This window comes from Chrysochloris asiatica, unplaced genomic scaffold (genome assembly GCF_000296735.1).
Source record: "Chrysochloris asiatica unplaced genomic scaffold, ChrAsi1.0 scaffold00037, whole genome shotgun sequence".
NCBI classification, from domain to species: domain Eukaryota; kingdom Metazoa; phylum Chordata; class Mammalia; order Afrosoricida; family Chrysochloridae; genus Chrysochloris; species Chrysochloris asiatica.
In genome coordinates, this window is record NW_006408555.1 from 17720653 (window position 1) to 17743437 (window position 22785).

The window sequence follows — 22785 nt, forward strand, 5'->3', positions numbered from 1 at the left end:
GGGCTATCCTTTGGTTATTTGATGATGCACGGAGGGGATTTTAATCATTGCAATGAAATGAAATACGAAAGGATGAATGTTAAGCTGAAGTGGGACAGAGGCAAATAATGATATATGCACAACCTTGGAACAACAGAGCTCTGAGATACAGAGATTGACACATGGTTTGAATGGGGAAAAGGGGGGAAATAATGTTAAGATGCTTGCATGTCTGTTGAAATCTTGGTTCCCCTGGCATACCACAATAAAACAGACACTGGAGGGGGAGAGAAAGGAACAGCCAGAAATACCACCACAGAAAGCTTGTAAGTCCGTCTTCTGTCTATAACTGATTGGAATACCTAAAATGGGGCTACAACATGACCAGTGAAGGAAGCTTCCTGTGGAGCCTCTGCATTACATAAGACCATAGATGGAATCCTGAACAGCACCCAGAATCTTCCGAGAGGAAATTTCCACTTGAAAGGACAAGCAGACCAGCCTGGAGTGGCCAGAAGAACAGAAGATACTTCCTGAAAGACAGACTGACAGGAAAAATACAAAACAACATAGGCAGGCTGACTGTTTACTACAAGAACAAACAAGTGGCTCACCCAGGATTCATCAAGGCAAGTGGTCGAATACCCCTCAGGACAAACCCCCTTCTAAGACTAAGGCTCAATGGGAATGCATGCTCTGATTGGTGACCACATTCATCAACTATAAGGGGATGTGAGGGAAAAACAGCAATGAAGCTGCGAGCTAAGCCCTACAACGCTCAAAAGACTCCTATGAACCCGGACGGAGACCTGGTTGGCCAGCAGTGTGCCAAGTCCAGGGGACTCTTGGACCCAGACTCAGCAACATAGTGTTGCCACAGAAGACTAGAGTGGAGAGTGAAGGGTCCAGCTGATAAGAAGAGAGGACACATGCATAAGTACACCCACACTTGCAGATAATACCCAATTGACCTGGCTTCAATGGCTGGATGATCAGAGTTCAAACAGAAGAAGAAAGAAGAGGGAAAAAAGAATAATCTGATACAGTTTGATGAACTTGACACACACCTATGGAAGCAGTAGCTCAAAAGAGGGAACAAATCTTCACAGCGAGGATCACTCCCACCTTCTCCACACACAGAGAGGACAAGGATGGGCAACTTGGACAGAGGTTACCCAGAATGGGGGTGCCTACAGAGGCAAGAAGTGACTGGCTTACAAGCTTTCAAGAGGGAACCTAGATCTAGAGGGCATGGTGCAAGGTAGAAACTCCACTGAGTAGTATCCATTCTGCCTAGTCAGGCTGATGAAAGGAGATGCGGATAGGTCTCTTGGGATACAACAGCAAATAATTGTTATCAGGACTGATTGTAAGGGCTGGAAATGTAAAGGCAGATGTTTGGGGGCAAAGGGAGGAGGTGATTAACCTTGCAGTCTGGGAGCGGAGGTCCCTGTGACCATCAAAGGAGAAGAGCAGAGAAGAAAACCCTACCCAGAGAAGGAGAGATGCCACGGATGGAGGCAGAGACTTTGACATGGGGAGATGGAGGGGCTGGAGACTTTGGACCCAGAGATGGAGAGGGTCAGTATGCGGATGACTAGGGGACAGGCTTGCGGGGTATACCCTTTGGTTGATGGACGATGCATTGAAGGGATTGTAACCATGGCAAGGAAACGATATACAATGAGATCAATGTGAAGCTAATGTCCTACCATGTAAACTATCACATAATTCACAATAAAGCATTAAAAAAAAAAAAAAGAACTCCTTTGGGAATATGCAAGTCTCCTCTTTCCAGATGTCAAAAGTAGTTCTCTCTGACTCCAGGGATTCAGAGTCCTCCCTACTCCACTTGATCATCTTCATATGGAAGATTTCTGCATCTCTAACCTAATGTATCTACTTAAAAGTCAAGCAACAAGTAAGAAGATATAGTGGCAATATAAGATAAGCACTGGACTGTGAGTCAAAAAGGTCAGTGGTTCAAGCCCACCAGCTGCTCTGAAGGAAAAAGATGAAATTCTTTGCTCCTGAAAAGGTTTACAGGTTTCAGAGACTGTACACTATGAGTCAGGGTCACTACCAGAAGTGACTCGACAGCACTTAACATCAACAACTTACCATTTGGATAACTTCCTGAATCAAACTTTGATGAGCTAAAAGCATGTAACTTGAAACATTAGAGCTCAGAACTTAATTATAACTCTTCAATCTTACATTTTCTTATGCAAAAATTTTCTTTTCTCTATAAATTCTGAAGCAGCAAAGTTAAAATGAACCAATTAACCTAAAACACACATCCATTTACTGAAATATCATGCAGTCATTAAATACTATGGCAATTATCACATTACTTAAAATATCAAAAAATGTAAATGTTTACTACAAGCAAAACATAAAATGTGGTTAGCAGTCCAGTGCTTATCCTACCATGTCACAAGCGCTCCTTTTTCTGAACTATAACACCTATATCAGCAGAGCCATGATTTCAAATATATGTGGAAAAAAAACGCTCATTATAATATTATTATGTGAAAGAGCAGAATTCTGTTTGAAACCAAAAAGCCATTTTGCCTGCCTAGTATCTCCTTGCTTATGAGAACACCTCAATTTTCCTTTGGGGAACTTAATGCACTCCCCACTCTTAATCCTGTATTTCTAAAGGGACTGACCCCACTCCAAAATCTAAAATAAGCATATAAAAATATAAAAGCCTGATCACAGTACCTTCCTTCTCCCCTTCCCCCCAAACTCGGGCAATAGAGAGAAGTTCTCCTTCTAGTGAACCACTGAAGTTACTCACTGAACAAGAGAAAAGCTGGTGGCTTTTCCCTTGGGGAAAACTTACTGATAAATTAAATACACTGAAATATTAACAATGTTGTTGTTGTTGTTAAGTGCCGTCGAGTCAGTTCCGACCCATAGCGACCCTGTACAGGGTTTCCGAGGGTGTAAATCCTTACGGGAGTACAAAGCCTCATCTTTCTCCCGCGGAGCGGCTGGTAGTTTCGAACCGCTGACCTTAAGGTTCGCAGCCCAATTCGTAACCACTATGCTACCAGAGCTCCTTGAAATATTAACAATGGTTCTCTTTAAATAATGAAAATAGAGTGTTTATTCTGCTCCTTCTACCTAGTGTTGCATATCCTTCTTTTAATTTTGCAGCCTATTTTCCTTAAAAGACAATTTAGCAAGTATTGCAATTCTTCAATTTAAGTAAATATAATTTAACAGTATTAGTAGGAAATAAAAAGCTGCCCATTTTTCCCTTCTCTGTGACTCAATCCCCCTCACCATGATACAATGAAAAAGCAGTCATCGTCAAGCAGATCATGTTCAAAGCCCAGGGAAGTCATTGCAGCAACCAAGGCATGAGGCAATTAGTATAAAATCCTTATATGTTACTAACTGGTAACCATTTAATTTCTTTAACTTAAAAAAATCTACTGTGAGTTCCCATATATGATCTTGTGCACAGAGAATATAATTAAGAAAACATTAAGCAAATATTTACTGAATAACCATTAAAGTCAGGCCCTCTGACTCAGATCAGTTACAATCTACTGGTTAATCTGGCTAGTCTTTAAGTTAACTAGCTGCTACCACCAAAACTTTCTTCTGATCCAGATGGGAAGGAAAGCTGATGGCAATATCAGCTTTCTTAGCTCTACAGCTTGCCCTTTCAATCCTACCGTTAGCCCCACAATGATTGTCAAACTACAGGGATCATTAAAGTACCTCCCTGCTATCTTCTGAGCTATACCACTCATTCATTTACTGCCATCAAGTCTATTCTAATTCACAGTGACCCACATAGGGTTTCTGAGGCGGAGCAGCTGGTAGGTCTGAACTGCACACCTTGTGGTTAGCAGTCCAGTGCTTATCCTACCGTGTCACAAGGCCTCCTTCTAAACTAAAATACCATTCAAACAGAGTATGCTTGCTAGGTGTATTCTCAGTTTATCCTACCTGTCCAAAGTGAGCAGGGTAGCCCAGCATGTGCATATATAGAAGTTTAGCCACATTCCGACACCGGTATGTATTGTCTTCTTCTCTAAAGGATGACCTGATTGCAGCACATTCTTTCTGGATCATTTCTCGTTCTTCGGCTTGGGTTCGGGCTGTCCGGATGGTCCGGATAAGCTCCCGCAATCTGATGGGGGCTGGCATCCTCTGGAAATGGAAAGACATTAAATAAAGATACTCATTTTTTATTTTTTTACAATCAAAACCATTCATACAACTTTGCATATACATTTTGACTTATTTTTCAAACGTTCAAGACTTGCTAAGTCTAGTACAGCTATTATTTACACATCCCTCAAACTCTGAATTTCTGGAAAGGCTGCAAGTAAAAATGTAAAGGATTAAATAACAAATTAAGCAAAATGAAACACACAGAATATATCAATATAAATCCATCACTCAATTCTTACAGTAATAAAGCAAGACCTGTGCCTAATCTGAAGTTCTTGTGTGGTGCTGTAGTATAAGCACGGGACTGCTAACCATAAGGTTGGCAGTTCAAATCTGCCAGTCACTTCTTGGAAACCCTCAACAGGGTTGCTAAGTCAGAACTAATTCAACAACAATGCCAAAGCTAGGTCCCTAGGTGGCACAAACAGTTGGCACTTTTCTACTAACGAAAGGCCGGCAGTTCAAACCTACCCAGCAGCACCGTAAAACAAGTCCTGGCAATGGTTCAATATGGATTACAACCCAAAAAGCCCTCTGGAGCAGTTCTACTCTGTAACACATGTGTTCACCTTGAATCAGAATCAATTCTACAGCCACAGGATTCGTTACGATATGCCTAAACTGCTAAAAAATAGCTTCTCTATACAAAGACCTCAAGGATCCTACAATACAAGTTAAAAAAAAAATTCATAAAAATCCCTAAATCAAATATCAGAACAGTGTAGTGCAACAGGAAAAAAACCACAGGAGTTTAAGTTAAATAAATACAAGTTATCTGGAGCAAATCCTCAGCTAATAGAGAATCACAGAAATATTGCTTATTCCCTAGCTTTTTATGGAGGACATTGAAGGTTTATTAAGTACCTTGTTCAAGGTCACATGGTAATGAGTTACTGGCATTACTCAAGTCCCATGACTCCCCTAATCAGCACTATTTCTTCATTACTGCTGCTAGATTAGAAAAAAGCAATTTTTCTTTCTTGAGTTGTAACAGCTTACTCCTACTTGATTTTGCTTATATATCACAAGAAAATATCTTAATAGGCATGAATGAAAAATAAAAGTTAATTCACCCAGTAAAGAATTTAGAAAACTATATCTATGATAAAATGTAAACATAGAATCCTGGTTCCAAGGAAGGCGGAGTGAGCACACTCTATCATGTTTCTCCCCTGAATGTAACTACAAGTCCAGAATAAATGTACACTACAGCTCCTCTAAGACTTTGAAAAGTAAATGACAATGGAGGGAGTGGGGGAGGGCTACTGAAGGGACCAGAATTTGAAATTTCATAATACTATACAATCTGGACCCAAAAGCATCCCCAAACCCACAAATGCCCACCAGGCACAGATTGAAAGACATCTAAGTAGAGCTATCTCTTTCTGGTCCAAGGAGCAGGAAGCAGGAGCCACTACAAATCAAGGACATGGGAACAATTCTCTCTTCTGGCTTTAAACATCAGATAAAGTCAGTTTCACAGTATGCTAATTTAAATTATAAAGGACCCTTAAAACAAGTACACAAAAAGCCCTTCAATTAAAAAATTAAGACCAATTTTATTTGGTCAGTTACAGCAATATATCCGGGATAGTAAATGGACTAAAGAAAAGTTACTCATTGTTCCAACCCGTTAAAGACACATGTGACTGCTAGTGAAATAAAACATTATTGTAACAAGGCGGATGGGAGAACAATGAGGCAGGTTTGCATGGGCTAAGCAGGACAGAGGTAAATAATGATGGATGCACAACCTTAGAACAACAGGGCTCTGGAGTAGGGACTAAGGTATGGATGGAATGGGCAAAAGGGGGAAACAATGTTAAAATGCTTGGCTGTCTTTTGAATTTTGGTTTCCCTGGCATACCATTATAAAGTGGACAGAGGTCCCTGGGACCATGAGGGAGAAGAGCCAAGGGCAGGGACGCCAGAGATGGAGGCAGAGATGTGGAGCAATGTAACAGCTGGGAACTCTAGACCCAGAGAGGGAGAGGGGCTGTGTGCTGACAACTAGGGGGCAGGCTTGCAGGGTATATCCATTCGTTGTTTGATGATGCATGGAGGGGATTATAACCACGGCAATGAAACGATATATATATGATAAATGTACAACTAATGTTCTCCCTTGTAAACAACCACATAATTCACAATAAAACATTTTTTAAAAACCAAAAAACATTATTGTAAAACCTTGGAATGTTGTGTGATGAGTATTTCAAAATATGAACATTGTGATTGGCCTATAAAATATCAAACTAAATGCCTTATACGAAGGACAGCTGAGAGTGGGTCTCACTTAAAAGATAAAGCCATTTCCTATTAATAATACAGGGATGGAGTCTACTTTGGGCGGCAAGGGGCATGTGAGGGACTAGAAAGGCTCTTTTGAGATGAATCGTATTGCTGTAAGTGCCATCAAGTTGATTCTGACTCGTAAACAACACTCCATATAACACAGTGAAACAGAGTGAATCCAAATAGGGTCAAAATGTCCAGAAAGCTACTCCTGAGTAGTGGGGTAACCCTCCATCAAGGTTAACGGGCCTAATACAGTCCACAAAAACAATATTCTACATCTTACTTTGGTGAGTATTAACAGGGTCTTAAAAGCTCGTAAGCAGTCATCTAAGGTGTAATTAACAGTCTCTTCCTGTCCAGAGGAAACAGCAATGAAAATGAAAGGCACATGGAAACAATTAGTCCAATGGACTATGTGACCATCAGTCTCCATGATCCTGAAATCAGAAGAACTAGATGATGCCCACACGGGGAGTGGAACAAATCCCAGTATCATGAGACCACAATGGAATCCCCAAAACTAAATGCCCTTAGACACCCTTCAGGTCTTGAAATGCCCTCACCTCTATGGCTCAATTTTCAGCCAAACAACAGACAAGGTCCAAAAAGGGAAGAATATACCATACCTTAGAATCATCAACCATTTGATATTAAAAATGTACCCAAGGACAAAGTTCAGGAGGCTTAGGAAAGGAGGAGTAATGGAAGTAAGAAACAAAAGGAAGAAGAGATGTCACATTGAGGTGATTATAATCAATGAGCTGCAACAAAATATAATGAATTGTTGATTTGCTCAATAAACCTTCATCTAATTCACAATAAAAAGATTTTAGGTTAGCAGTTCAGTGCTGATCCATAGCACCACACCAGGACTACCGGTAGATAGGTTGTTAGGAGTTGTCAAGATGATTCTGACTCATAGTGACCCCATATAAGGTTCCCAAGGAATGGATAGCGATTTTGAACCGCTAACCTTTGTGGTTCAAACCAACCTTGTGGTTCAGTGCTTTATCCCACAGCACCACACCAGAACTACAAATAGATAAGACAGAGCTCTTCAAACAGAGACAGGTCAGAATAGAAAGGCCTCCTCTGTTAAGCTGTCCTTTTTGAACTTCTGAAAAAGGAGATAATACTTTATTCAAGTATAAGGGGTGAGGAAGTAACAAAAGCTTCAGGAACTTGTATTTTTCTTGATTTCCACCCTCAGTATGTAAGAAAAGTTTATTCGGAAAGTTTTAACCATTTCCAACCATGCAAAAAGAACAGTAAGTAATTCATGTCCACATTTTGATCGAAGCACACCACAGGACACAAGAACTAGATGTAAACAGCAAACGTATAAAAATTACAAGAGAAATTATTTGAGTGAAGAACTGGGGTCACTAAGCCACCATCACTTCCTGGTCCTCCACACTAAATCTTTGTCCATTAATAAACTTGGGAAATTATGGTGCTATACTTCGAAGGAATATTTAAAACATCAAGTCAAAAATGAAAGGATAAACGGAAGTTCTTAAATTTGTCAAATATATACTCTTCGCTAACATATTAAATATTTCTCAGTTTCTACAAATCACAGAAATATATAAACACCCATAAAGATTTTTTATTTTATTTTAATTTAGAAACAAAAAAGTAAAAGAAACATCCTAATACAAGTATGCGTCACTTAACATCCATTTGGGTAATATCCAACCACATACACGTCCACGGTTCCATTAAGTTTTTACTTTGTTTTATAGAGAAAGTAGTTATTATAATTTCCCCTAATGGTTTTAGAGATCACAAACCCATATTCTAGCAGCATCACCACACATGGTATACAGGTAGATGTGGCAAAGGACATGGTTCTGGGCATGAGCTATGAGCTCTCAGGCTTTGTCCAGAGGGTAGGCAGAGGTGGGAACTGCAGAGCCTGGGTGCTCCAGCAGCTCAGAAGGCAGCAATCCTCTCCCTCCCTCCTCTTCACTCTTCACTCACTTCCTCTCGTTCTGATCCTGCTGCAGCTCTCAACACTGCTGCTGCTTCTGGTGCCCATTCCTCCAACTTCTACCAGCAGCTCTAGCAGCAGCAGCAAGAACCAGAAACAGACTCCCATAAGATTTTAATATGGTGTTCGCACAGTATCCAAATTACATCACACAGAAGATATGGATGTTAAGCGACGCATACCTGTAATCAACTAGCACTGTCAGCCAAGAATCCTAGGGCAATCCATCTGACTTCACTAAGCCTCTGTGTTCCATCAACTAAAAAATAAGAGCATAGAATCAGCTACAAAAAATTCATGAGAACAACTAATTGATGATGTTATATATCACTTAATTTTCAGTTAATGTCAAAAACATCTTATATATTAAAGCATACTCCTTCATATGTCAATATTGTCAATCAGATCTGTACAAGGAAAAATTAAATCAAAGTTCAATAATGAGCCAACATATTTATACTTAACTGAAACAGCCATCAAGTTTGAGGATCTTGAATTCATAAAGCAGCTGTATCAAGGTCTTTAATCAAGAAGATTTCTTAAAGGTTTAATAGTTCACAGTTCATTAGAGTATCATTATAAAATATGACATAGTTTAAAAAAATAGAGAATATAATACCATAAATGGTATCAACATAAGCTTCACTTAAATCCACTTCAAAGTAGGAAGGGGGGGGGAATGTTTAAAAATTAAAGGAATCAGAACTAAGTTGCTGTACCTCCTCTTCTTTGTTCAATTCAATTAGTTACATTATCCCATTGATAAACATAAGTATTTGATAAACATGTTAGACCAAAATGTGCCAATTACACATTAAATAAATATTTGCTGAGCATTTTCTATGCCAGGCATTGCAATAGGTACTGGGGATTGGCAAGGACAGGGCTTCTTATGCTTGCTATTGTGGTGTCACCAGGTCGATTCCAACTCATAGTGACCCTCAAAGACAGAGGAGAACTGTCCTATGGTGTTTTCTTGGCTGCAATCTTTATGAAAGCAAGTCATTAGGTCTTTCTCCCATGAAGCCACTTAGTGGGCTAGAACTGCCACGCTTTTCATTAACTGCCAAGTGCTTAACCCTTTTGACACCAGGGCTCCTTCTCTTATGGTAAAAGGAATTCCAAAGTCTAGTGGAAGAATCATAAATATGTATTTTTATGTATAAGGTCAGTGGTTCAAGCTCACCAACTGCTCCTTGGAAACCCTATACAGGGTCGCTATGGGTCAGAATCGATTTGATGACACTTAACAACAATAACAACAATATCTATATATAGTTATAGATACACATTTTACAATTTCAATCATATAATAACAAGAAACAGACATTGTTGATCAATGACAGGATAGAAAATAATTTTACACTAAGCCAAGCTTTGCCATGGTAAAAGTAAATCAACATATTTAGAACTTTTCTTTTGTGAAATTAAGTACTTACTGAATCTGTCAACAACTCCAAAATCCCATATAGAAACCGCTCTGTACTATATACAGTACAAGTGCACAATCTCTCATCCAAAACATTTAGTGAAGAAATGTTTCAGAACTCAGAACTTTTGTGACTTAAAAAATGAATACAGTGTATGTAGCAGTATGTTATAATTTGCTTGCTACCTTGTCAAAGGCAGCACAGCACTTCATTATCAAAATATTTATACAGCAACAACATCTGAAAGGATATTCATAAAGTGAGAAATAAATACTATAAAGCACCTACCTTAAAGGAAAATTAAATGGGAATACATGTAAAATGTTCAGCACAGTGCCTGGCACATAGCAAACACGGAACAAATGTCGGCCACTTATACTGGTTACAAAAAATTTCCTTGCATAAATTATTTTGAACAAAAACAAGTTGCAGAAAGATATATAGAATTAATATTTAGACTTTAAAACACGAAAAAACATATTCTGTCAGGAGGCAAAAATGCAGTAAGAGTAAAAACATGCATGGGAAAAATAAAAATCAGATCCAACACAGGTATAACTGTGGGGAAGAGGAGTATGATCAGGGAAAGAATGTTTCAGCTATGTTGTCTTTTATTTCTCAGATGTTCTTGTTTGTTGTTTAGTGCCATCGAGTCATTTTCGACTCACAACGACCCTGTACACGGTTTCTGAGGAACAACTGGTGGATTTGAACAGTCAATCTTGCAGCTCAAACCAACCTTGCATCTACTCTATGTAGTGGGAAGCACAGTAGCTCCATACAACAACCAACTGACTGCAAACCCACCAGCCACTCCAAGGGAGAAAGATGAAGCTTTCTGCGCTCACGAAGATTTACAGCCTCAGAAACTCTATACACGTCGGTTGGGGGTTTGAACTGCCAACCTTGTGGTTCACCGTCCAGTGCTAAGCCTACAGTGCCACACCTGGCGTCATTAACAAATAACATGTTATCATTGTTATAGGGTTTCCAAGGAGTGGCTGGTGAGCCTGAACCTCCAATCTTGCAGATCAAACCAACTTTGCAGTCCAGCACATTAACCTTCCAAGAGAGGTTCTCATTCAGCCTGTCCCAGAAGAGAAACTATACATTAGAAAAACTGGGGCGAGAGAGAGGAGACGAGAATGTGGAATTGAAATGGAAACTGCTTTAGAAAAGAATGCTGCTTTCTGAAAATATTTCCTGACAACCATGGAAGAAACAAAAACAGCAGCAAAAAGAAATAAGGAACAAAATAAAAAAACAAAAAGAAGGAAACTTACATAGAAAGGAAATAAGTATGCAAAAGACATAGTAGTCTGAGACTACTTAGTATGCTAGCAAAAACACTTAACTCCCCACTAAGATCCTAGAACAACAATGAATTACAAATTGTATTATAATTCATTTCTTTTGGGGGGCTAGTTATAGGCCTTAATCTTTTTTTTTTTTTTTTAACTTTTCATTGTGGATTGAATGAAGATTTATAGACAAGACCATCAGCTTTACCAGCATTTTTTTAATGTATAGTATCTCTTCTGGGACAGGCTGAATGAGAACCTCTCTTCAAAGGTTAATGCACTGGACTGAAAAGTTGGTTTGATCTGCAATTCTTTACTGTGTACTTCTTCCATCTTCTTTTGATACTGTCTGCATCATTCAATATTTTGCCCATAGAATCCTTCAGTGTTGCAAATAGAGGCTTGAATTTTTTTCTTAAATTCTTTCAGCATAAGTTTGATTTTCTAATTTCATGTCTTTGTACATTTCCTTGTAATACTTTAATTTGTCTTCACAAGGTTAGTTGTTATTAAGTGCCATGGAGTCCCTTCCAACTGATAGCAACCCTTTATAAGGGTTTCCAAGAATCTGCTGGTGTGTTTGAACTGCCAACGTTGTGGAGGTAAAGAAACTGAATAAATGTACTTCATTTTCATTGACAGCTATATAACAAAATAGCAAGAATAATAGGCAAAAAAATTATAAACAGGATCAACATCCAATCTAACACTAATAAAAACTAATTTTTCATTCTTCTCACCTAACGTTAGTAAAGACATCCTAGCTAAGTTTCCTCAAATATCAACTATCAAATTATCACAAAATTCTCAAAATTTTAGCTTTTTGAAGACATGGATCAAAGGATATAATGGATGTTTAAAAAGGTTATCAGTAAATGGTGTGAATAGAGATGACGTTTTAACTTCTGTGTATTTTCTGTCATCTTTCAAGTAATGAACCTGTATAACGTTAATAATAACATTTGCTTTGAAAATTCTAACCAATTAACTAAAACCACAAGAATGGGCAAATTAAACAAAACTGAAAAGTTTCAAATCAGTAAGACATTCCTCTCCAAAGGACAGAGTCATGCTTAGCTAAGGGCAATTTTCAAAAGGATGACAAGCATATTCTTCATGAATCCATGTCCTGTTAATTCTAGATACCAAATTCCAAAAATGAATGTAAGTAGAAGGAAATGAAAAGAACAAGTGAAGAAAGGGAATCATAATAAAGAGTGTAATACTCATTTTTGACCTGGTTCTGACAATGAGATAGAAATGGAGGGGAAAGTCCTAGTGAGTACACTACTAGGACTCCTTGAATTTTAGTGTACAGTGACAAAAGACTCACACTTATTAAAACAGGGTAGAGTTCCACAGCCAAATATTTTAAGTGTTGTCAAGTTGTACGCCTGTAAAAAATTATTGTTCTCACATTATTTACAATGGTATAAGCTGTGTGATAGACATATTTACAATGATAATCACACAAAAAAAGTAGCTGCTTAAACAGCTTATGTAACCAAATACCTCACAGTATTTAGATCCCTGGTTTGGAGGTTTAGGGTCATGTTTCATATGATAGCTCAGTTAACTGGCCTAATAGCACATTTAGTGTTTCTGTTCTACTTCCTAGTTCATTCAGTAGTTTCTCTGGTCTTCAACACTTGTTAAGCAACCATCCAAGGCATAAAATTGCTATTTACATGGAGCAACAGAGGGAAGAAGAGTCCTAAACAGGAAAAGGATATAAGATGTGTGGCTAATTGCTTTCATAACTGCCTCTTTGGTCATGAGACCAAAGAACTGGATGGTGCCCTACTTGCATTACTGAACATTTTGCTCAGATTCTACAGAAGAAATCCAATCAAAAAGGAAAACATGGAGAAGTGAATTTCAAATTCTGACAGACTCCACACTTTTAGAGGCTAGATAAACTTCGAAATTATTCCCGAGACAATCTTTAAACTTTAAACCAAAAATATACCCTGAAGTCATAAACAAAACAACAACTTAATTTATCTAGTATAAAACTTGCCTTTGAGTAATACTCTTAAGAACTATCTGTATGACATCAAACTAACAACAACTCAGAAAGTTGGACAGGAACCTTAGGGGGGCAGTGAGCTTATAATACTGAGAGAGAAACAACTCAGAAAAGGACGTTTAGGATGGCTGCACAACTTGAAGAAAGTAATCAGTGTCACTGGACTGTACAAGGGGGCTTCCAAAAGTTCACGGAAAAATTCCATTATATTTCGATTCCACTGTTCCAAACTTTTTGCAGTCCCCACAACTGTAGGGTGGGTGGTTCAAACTCACCAGGAACTCCTCGGAAACCCTATACAGAGTCACTATGAGTCGGAACCAACTCAACGGTACTTAACAACAACAACATACATGTAGAAATTGTTGAAATGGTGTATGTGGCTGTGCATATTCTCAACAACACAGTAAAATTTTAAATAAAAACTTAAAAAGTAGAGTGAGTGGAATTTAACAGTAACTTTATACAAAGCTGTTACACTCAAATAATGGTAAAAGAAGGAAAAAGCAGAAGCTGTCAAAGACCTCATTTTGCTTGAATCCACAATCAACACTCATGCAAGCAGCGGCCAAGGAATCAAACGCTGTATTGCATCAGACAAATCTTCTACAAAAGACTTCTTTAAAGTGTTCAAGAACAAAAGTATCAGTTTATGGATTATGGTGTTCCTTACCCAAAAAAAATGGTACTTTCAATAGCCTCATATGTATGTGAAAGGTAAATACTGAATACCATAGAGAAAAACGGATGCATCTGAATTTTGGTGTTAGAAAAGAGTATTAAAAAGGACCATAGACTACCAGAAGAACAAAAAAATCTGTGTTGGAAGAAGTACAGCCAGAATGCTCCTTAGAAGCCGAAACCAAAGCCAGGGTAGCAAAACTTTGTCCCTCATACTTTGGACAAAAGACTCAAGCATGACAACAATTGTGAGGCTGGCACTGGACTGAGCAGTGTTTCATTCGGTTGTACTTTGTGTCACTATGTATTAGAACTGACTCAATGACAACTAACAACAACAAACACAACCTTGCACTACATAAACCTCATACTACTAAAGTTTGGAGTCCTGGTGTGGCTCTGTGAGATAATGTACTGAATTGCAAGGTCAGTTTGAACCACAAGGGTGGCAGTTCAAGCTCACCAGCTGCTCCCTGAAAACCCTATATAGGGTCGCTATTGGTAGGAACTGACTCCATAGCACTTAACAACAACAACAATATTAGAGTTTAAGAAGTTCTGGTAGCGTAGTAGTCACAAGTCAGGCTGCTAACCTCAAGGTCAGCAGTTCAAAACTACCAACCATTCCATGGGCAAAAGATGTGAATTTCTGCTCCCGTAAGGATTTGTGACGTCAGAAACTACGCAGATGGAGTAGTGACCAAATCCAAATGGTCACTGTTTGAGTCGGAACCGACACCACAGCACACCACCACCACCACATTAAAGTTTATTCCAGATAGCACAGTAAGTTATACACTGGACTGCTACAAGGCTGGAATCCACCAGTCGCTCCACAGGAGAAAGATGAGGCTTTCTATTCCCATAAAGATTTACAGCCTTGGAAACACTATAAAGAGTTCCTGTGAGTTGAAACCAACTTGCCAGCACTTAACAACAGCAAACATATTAGTGTTTAATTTTCTAAGCAACAATATTAAAAATATATTTCTGAGAGTATCTGTATAAATCTTGGTATTGAAGAGATTATTATTAAGACAAGGATTCAGAACCAATAGAGCAAAAGATGGACATATATAACAACTGAGAAATGTCAATAAAGTCAAAAAAAAAAAAAGGCAAGAAAAATACAAGTGCCATACAACAAAGAATTCATATTCCATAAAACGGTCATGCAACAAATCTAGGGATTAGTAGTTTGCCCTCAGGCTTACAAAGAGAACCAGTGAAACTGCCTGGAAGTACCCTTAAAGATTTACTGAAATAGCTGCTTGTGTGTGGCGCTATGGGTTAATGCACCAGACTGCAAAGCTGTATGAACTGCAAGGTTGGCAGTTCAAGCTCACCAATGCTCCTCAGAAACCCTGTGTATACAGGGTCGTTATAGGTCAGAATCAACTCGACAGCACTTAACAACAACAACAATCTAGTTTAAGTTAAAAGATGAGGTTCTAACTAATGACGATGACTCGGGGCTACAAAATATGAGTCATACATACTCTGACTGCCATGTAGCCACGTGGTTACACCCTATAACCAATCCTGTAAGTTTGTCCATCTTTAATTGTGCACATATATCAATCATGAAGGAGCTCTGGTAGCACAGTGGTTACGAATCGGGCTGTGAACCACAAGGTCAGCAGTTTGAAACTACCAGCTGTTCCATGGGAGAAAAATGAGGCTTTCTGCTCCCGTAAAGATGTACAGCCTCAGAAACCCTGTACAGGAACCGACTCCACAGCACTTAACAACAACAACTTATCAATCAAGGCTCTCCCTCTCACTTCTGTGATGAAATGATCTGCCAGCAATCAAGATATTGTTATGAGTTCCTTTGTTTACTGCTGCATATCATTGCCCAAGTGCCAGGAATTAGCAGGCTCCATTCAGCTTTTGTACTGTGTACATACTGATGGTTTCCCTTATCTGAGATGATTATGTTTGTTTTAACTGTGCTGTTTAAGACTTAGTAAAAGGATCCCTACAAGAAAAAGAAAAAAAAAAAAAAAAAAAAGAGCGCTACAAAAAATAAAAAAAACAAAAAAAAAAAGAAACAAAAGAAAATCAGGCTAAGCACCTGATTCTCAATAAAGGAAACCCAAATGGCCAATAAGCACATCAAAAGAACCTAGTCCAAATAATAGAGAAATTAAAATTAAGGCAAAACAGAGAGACCATTCATCATTTGTTGTTATTAAATACCTGGTCTGACTCATGGTGACCTTGTATAGGGTTTCCAAGGCTTTTAAATTTTTGCGGGAGCAGAAAGCCTCATCTTTCTCCCTCATTAATCATCTAGCAGATCAATAAAAATCTATGCTATTTACATCTAGTAACATACTTACATCTAGTGATGTGATGATAAAGAGAATCCATTGCTAACAGGAGTGGAAATCGTGACAACCTTTTTAGAAACGTTGCCTGGAAATAATCTACTAACATTTAAAATACGTTTCACTGTTAACTCAGAAAACGCCATACTAGAGATTAGTTTATAGAACTAAAAACGTCAGAAAATAAAATTACATGTACAAGAATATTTACCATACTGCCATAAAGTACAATATATTTGCAGTGGCAAAATCTAGAACTAACCTAACTACCCACAGAAAAATAAATTATGGTATACTATGTGGCAGTGGCACTGTGGGATAAAGCACAAGACCACAAGGTTGATCTGAACCACAAAGTTGGCGGTTCAACTCACCAGCTGCTCCTTGGAAACCCTATATAGGATCGCTATGAGTCTGTAACCACTCAAAGGCACTTAACAACAACAACATGATACAATAAGGTGGTTTATCAGAGTAAGATTTAAAAAAACTTTACTGATCATGATGTCAAGAAAAGCTTGTTATATATACAGTCCACAAAGAGAGAGTTCTACATCCTAGTTTGGTGAGTAATGACTGGGAACTAAAAAGTTCATGAAGAAAGGGAAAGACAGCAATGAGGAAATAGGTTGAATTCTTCCACATTCTATAGATTCCCATTAACCTGGAGATGAGAGTGAGAAGAGGAAGGAATGGTTGGTCCCAAGTGTGGTGAGACCTGGGGACACCTGAGTCCATGGACAAGGACACAGCCAGGGAGGGCTACAGCTGAGAGTGAAGCATTCAGCTGATATGAAGTGAGGGGAGACGCACAAGAACGCCCAAAACTGTAAATAGTAACCATCTGACCTAGCCTCGATGGCTTGATAATCAGAACTCAACTACAGGAAGATAAAAAAGAAAAAAAAAATTTTTTTGTTTTTTTGTTTTTTATAAAAGTTTTATTGTGAATTGAGTGAAAGTTTACAGGGCAGATCATTAGCTCTATAGTCAACAAATAATATACTTTGTTTCATTACAATGATTATAATCCTCTCCACGTACCATCAGTTAACAATATTTCTCTCTATTCATTTTAGCTCTTTTTAAAAACAACAACAACAAAACCACTCAGGAAAAAAGAAAATTTTTGATAAAGGAAATGAGGGTAAATTGCTAGAGTTGCATGAACTTGACCTGTACTCAAGGAGGTTGTTTTTAAGTGTTGTTGAGTCGATGCCAACCCATAGCAACCCTGTACAGGGTTTCCAAGGAGTGACTGGTGAGCTTGAACCACCGACTTTGCAGTTCAAATGACTTTGCAATCTGATGCATTAGCCCACAGTGCCACACCAGGACAAAATACCAACAGAGAGAAAGAGTCTTCACATCAAGTATCAATGTACACATCAGTATACATTGATACTTGACATATACATCAGTAAAAAGAGTAGATAGGAATGGGCAACTTAGACACTGGCTACTTAAAATGAGGAGGCAATAAAGGCAGGAAGTGACTGGCTTACAAGTTTTCAAGAGGGAGTTTAGTTTGAGAGTGTGAGGGGAAAAGTAGTGATCCCACTGAATAGTTTTCATCTTGTCTAGACGGTTCTGGTGAAGAGAGATGGGGATAAGATTCTTATGATTCAATAGTGAGCAACTGTTATACTAACTAATTGCAACTGTCACAACTGTAAAGGTAGAAGTTTTGTAACAAAAAGGGGGGAATAGTTAATCTTACAGTCCAGAAATAGAGGACCCTAGGACCATCAAGGGAGAAGAGCACAAGCGGAAAGTGGGACTCTATCCAGAGATGGAGGCAGAAATGAGGAAATGGAGAGAGGGAGCAGCTGAGGACTCTGGACTCATGGAAAGACAGAGACTGGGTGCTGGCGGCCAGGAGGCAGGCTTGCAAATGTGCCCTTTGGTTGTTTAAATTATTGTATATCCCTGAGTGTAAAAGTGTACATCCACCCCCCTCTTAAAAAAAAAAAAAAAACAGATGCAAATACTGTTGAATAATGATGCATGGAGAAGACTGTAATCCTTGCAAAGACATAGAAATGATGGTGTTAAAGCTGATGTTCTCCCATGTAAACTATCACTCAGTTCACAATAAAAACTTAAAAAATAAAAAGTTCATGAGCAGCCAAATATTGGTTTCCTTCCTGTCCAGAGGAAAGAAGAATGAAAAAAACCTTAGAAATACATGGTAACTGGCTACCAGTATCAACTGCTCTTTAAGCGATAATACAAGGTCCTAGATAGTTTGGGAGACAATGTGGAACAAAATTCAATATCATAAAAGGAACCAGGCATATTGGTCAGATAAAAGACTGGTGAAACCCTGTGACTATGTATGGCCCTTAGTCACCCTTCAGGTCTGGAAATGCACTTACTCCCAGTAACAGGTAAACTGTTGTTAGTGCTTTCCAGTTGGTTCCAACTCATGGCCACCCTAGATAGTGTTTCTGAGATGCTCCCTTTGAACCACCGACCTTGTGGTTCAAACCAACCTTGAGGTTGAGTACTTATCCTATGGCGCCACACCAGGGTTCCTAATAGCTAAATGCTGTTGCTGTTGTTAAATGCTGTCGAGTTGGTTCCAACTAATAGTGACCTTGTATTGGTTTTCTAAAGAGCAGCGGATAAGCTTGAACCAGTGACCTTGCTGTTCAAACCAACCTTACAGTCCAGTGACACACCAAGACTCCAATAGGTATATAGAGGCAACCGTAACACTATTGAGGTACACACACCAGAGAATGATCAACTATTCAAGATCAACAGTACACCATTTAGCTAAGATCAAAATTCAAAAGGGTGGGGAAAGAAGGACGAGAAATATGCAACACACAGAGGAAGTGGGTAAGTAATATTACACTGAGAGGATTGCATTAGAGATGAAAGGAAGTGTGAGCTGTTAGAAGCAAAACTGATTCATTCAATCTACAATTACAAGTTTAAAAAAAAAAAAAAGAAAAACTTGCTATAGAGTAATGTTGTTGTTAAAAGAAAAACTGATCTGTTATTAAGTGCCATGGAGTCAGTTCCAACACATAGCAACCCTGTAGAGAGTTTCTAAGGTGGTAAATCTTTGCAAGAGCAGAAAGCTTTATCTTTCTCCTGGGGAGCAGCTTAGGAACTAAGCCTACTAACTTTGTTGTCTGTAGTCCAGTGCTTATCCTACAGAACCACTGCATTTCTCTATAGAGCAATAAAATAGTACAATCCCTCTTTAATAGAAACAAATTCTATACATATATATAGAGAGAGAGAGAGAGAGATTTATGTTACTATATACAGATATGCAGAGCTCTGGTAGCATAGTAGTTACGAATCGGACTGTAAACCGCAATGTCAGCAGTTCAAAACTACCAGTTGTTCTGTGGAAGAAAGATGAGGCTTTCTGCTCCCATAAAAATTTACAGCCTCAGAAACGCTGTACAGGGTTGCTATGAGTTGGAACCGACTCCATGGCACATAACCACCACCAATGTGGTGTTGCAGGATTTTCAACAGACTGCGACCACAAGGTTTGGCAATTCAAACTCATCAGAAATCTTATACAGAGTTGGTCGTTATGAGTTGGAACCAACTCAATGGCACTTAACAAACAACATACAAATATGCATCAATATGTTCTCTGAAACAGGACATTATGTAATTTGGATATTTGCCAAACACCATATTATAAATCTGTATGTAATATGGTGTTCCCACAACCTCCAAATCACCTAACATCTGAGGTTACACAGCTTGTGTGGAGCTGCGGGTCTGAGTCTGGGTGGCTGCTGCTCTCTGCAGCTAGTTTCCATGATCGTGCCTTTCTCCATGGGCACAGCACTCTCACCTGTGGGAAAAGGAAGCAGAGAAGTATTTTCTTCCAACCTAGTGGCACTGGTGCCCTTCCCTGCTTTGGCTGACGCAGTTGTTGTTAAGTGCCTTACAGGGTCTCCAAGGAGCATTTGGTGGGTTTGAACCACCAACCTTGCAGTTAGCAGTCCAGTGCTTATCCAGGCTAAAAACCTGAGCTCAGAGCAAAACTCTGCAGACTTATGAAGGGGTTTCACCCTAAGAATCCCACCTCAGTTCACACAGCAAGGATGTGGGTCCTAAAGGTGCACACCTTGAGTCTTCAGAGAAGATGGAAGTCCTAGAGTACAAAGGGTTTATATCCAAAATAAAGAACTCTTACAACTCAACAACAAAAAGGCACACGACCCAGGTCAAAGAAATGGACAAAGAAAGAGTAACCTTGAGCAAACTGCATCAGATTCACGTTAGTTATATTCTTTGAAGTCACTAAAAACACTGAACTAGAGAATACTGAACTAGTAAGTGCTCTACTGAAAATGCAGGTTTTATTTCTATAAGGCTCTGGTCATATTTTTCTCAACTATTCAATACACACCATGTAATATGTAATGTTTGTGTTTATCCTTTCCATGACTACTGGGATATACAGTGTCCACCTTTAGTTTCCTCCTCTGGGGCTTACTGGGTAGCTGCTTTCCTGCTAATCATGTATACAGTTGTCAGGAGGGGACCTATATAACTGTTTGAAGTAGAATGAATGGGAGTGTGCAATGGGTGTGTGCCACAAGTTACTGTTTTTACAGGGTATTGTATGAGATGGTACATTCTGAAGGTGTGATTTTATTTTTTTTTTTAATTTTTTTAAAGACAACTGGGAAATAAACCTCATAAGTGTATTTCCAGGTTCCTAAGCATTTAATGGAGTCCTGGTGTGAAGCTGTGGATTAGTGCGCCAGACTGCAAAGCCGTTTGAACTGCAAGGTCAGCAGTTCAAGCTCAACAGCTGCTCATCAGAAACCCTATACACAGGGTCTCCATGGGTCGGAACACGCTCGATGGCACCTAACAACACAACAAGCACTGGCTCAATGGCACTTGAAAACAACAAGTAGTACTGTAGGAGTCCTGGTGTGGTGCTGTGGGTTAATGCGCCAGACCGCACAAGCCATTTGAACTGCAAGGTTGGCTGTTCAAGCTCACCAGCTGCTCCTTGGAAACCCTATACAGGGTCACAATGGGTTGGAATCGACTCAAAGGCACTTAACAACAACAAAGTAGTACTATAAGGAACTCTGGTAGCGTAGTGATTACGAATCAGGCTGCTAACCTCAGCGTCAGCAGTTTGAAACCACCAGCTGTTCCACAGGAGAAAGATGAGGCTTTCTGCTCCCGTAAAGATGTACAGCCTCGGAAACCCTGTACAAGGTCACTATGAGTCAGAACTGACTCCACGGTACATTCCAACAGCAGTAGTACTGTAGGTAAGACTGCTAACCATAAGATCATGGGTTCAAACCTACAAGCTGCTCTGTGAAAGAAAGAGGAAGCTGTTTCCATAAAGATTTACAGTCTTGGAAACCCTACAAAGGTTCACTATGAACTGGAACTAACTCAATGGCAGCGGGTTTAGTTATGGGTGCATTTGAAAGTTGCCTTTCTTACAGTGATTCCATGCTAATGCTCACTGTAGGATAATGCACTGGGCCACAAGATCTGCTTAGAACCTCAAAGTCTGCAGTTTAAACCCACCAGTCATTCCGCAGAAACCCTATACAGTGTCGCTATGAGTCAGAACCGGCTTGATGACACTTAACAACAAAAACATCATCAAGGGATAGATTTGTGTGGTGCTGTAGAATAAGCACTGGTCATCTGAACTGCTAGCTCAGCGGTTCAAACTCACCAGCCGCTCTTTGGAAACTCTATACAGCGTCTTCATGGGTGACTCAAGAGCACTTAACAATAACATCAAGGAATCTAGAAGAGTCCAACAGAGTCCACAGGACTTTTTGTTGTTGTTGTTAAGTGCTGCCAAGTCAGTTCCAACTCATAGTGACCCTTTACAGGGTTTCCAAGGAACAACTGGTAAATTTAAACAGCTTATCCTAAAGCACCATACCAGGATTCCATAGGGACTAGTATCCCACATACTCCCCTAACCCACACTCCCGAGGAACACAGATGTACCACATAACCATACCTCTAGAATCAACAGGGACTACGTATCCCACATGATATGTATCAGAATCTGTATTTCATAACAAAATTTCAGAAATGCTCCTTGAATCAGCATGTCTTCCATTAATTAAAATACTTAATATGAATAGAAAATTCAAAGTGGAAAAAAACTGGATCATGAAAGGGTTAAAAGACATCCTATTTAATATATACAACTGACAGAGTTCTGGTATGGCACACTGGATAGCAAAGCTCCATTTGAACTGCAAGATTGGTGGTTCAAGCTTACCAGCTGCTCCTCAGAATCCCTATACAGAGTGGTCACTATATAGAACCAAGTCAACAACACTTGACAACAACATTGATTCAACACCATTGAGTCTTGCCTGGTGTGACACTGCAGAATAAGCACTGGACTGTTAACTACAAAGCTGGCACTTCAAAACCACCAACCAACCGCTCTGTGGGGAAAAGATGGGGCCTTCTGCTCCCTTAAAGATTTACAACTTCAAAACCCTACAAGTCAGAATTGATTCCATGGCAGTGGGGTTTTTTGTTTGTTTGTTTG

At 39.2% G+C, this 22785-nt stretch overlaps 1 protein-coding gene across 2 annotated transcripts in view; it reads right to left on the bottom strand.

Moving 5' to 3' along the window:
- Nucleotides 1-22785, bottom strand: part of AP1G1 (adaptor-related protein complex 1, gamma 1 subunit) — a 96430-nt gene that overhangs the window by 57853 nt on the left and 15792 nt on the right. For both annotated transcript variants that reach the window (XM_006860189.1, XM_006860190.1), the window contains exon 2: nucleotides 3949-4152. In XM_006860189.1, coding sequence (XP_006860251.1) covers nucleotides 3949-4149 — 201 coding nt within the window. In that variant the 5' untranslated portion in view covers nucleotides 4150-4152. The remainder of the gene's footprint in view (nucleotides 1-3948; nucleotides 4153-22785) is intronic.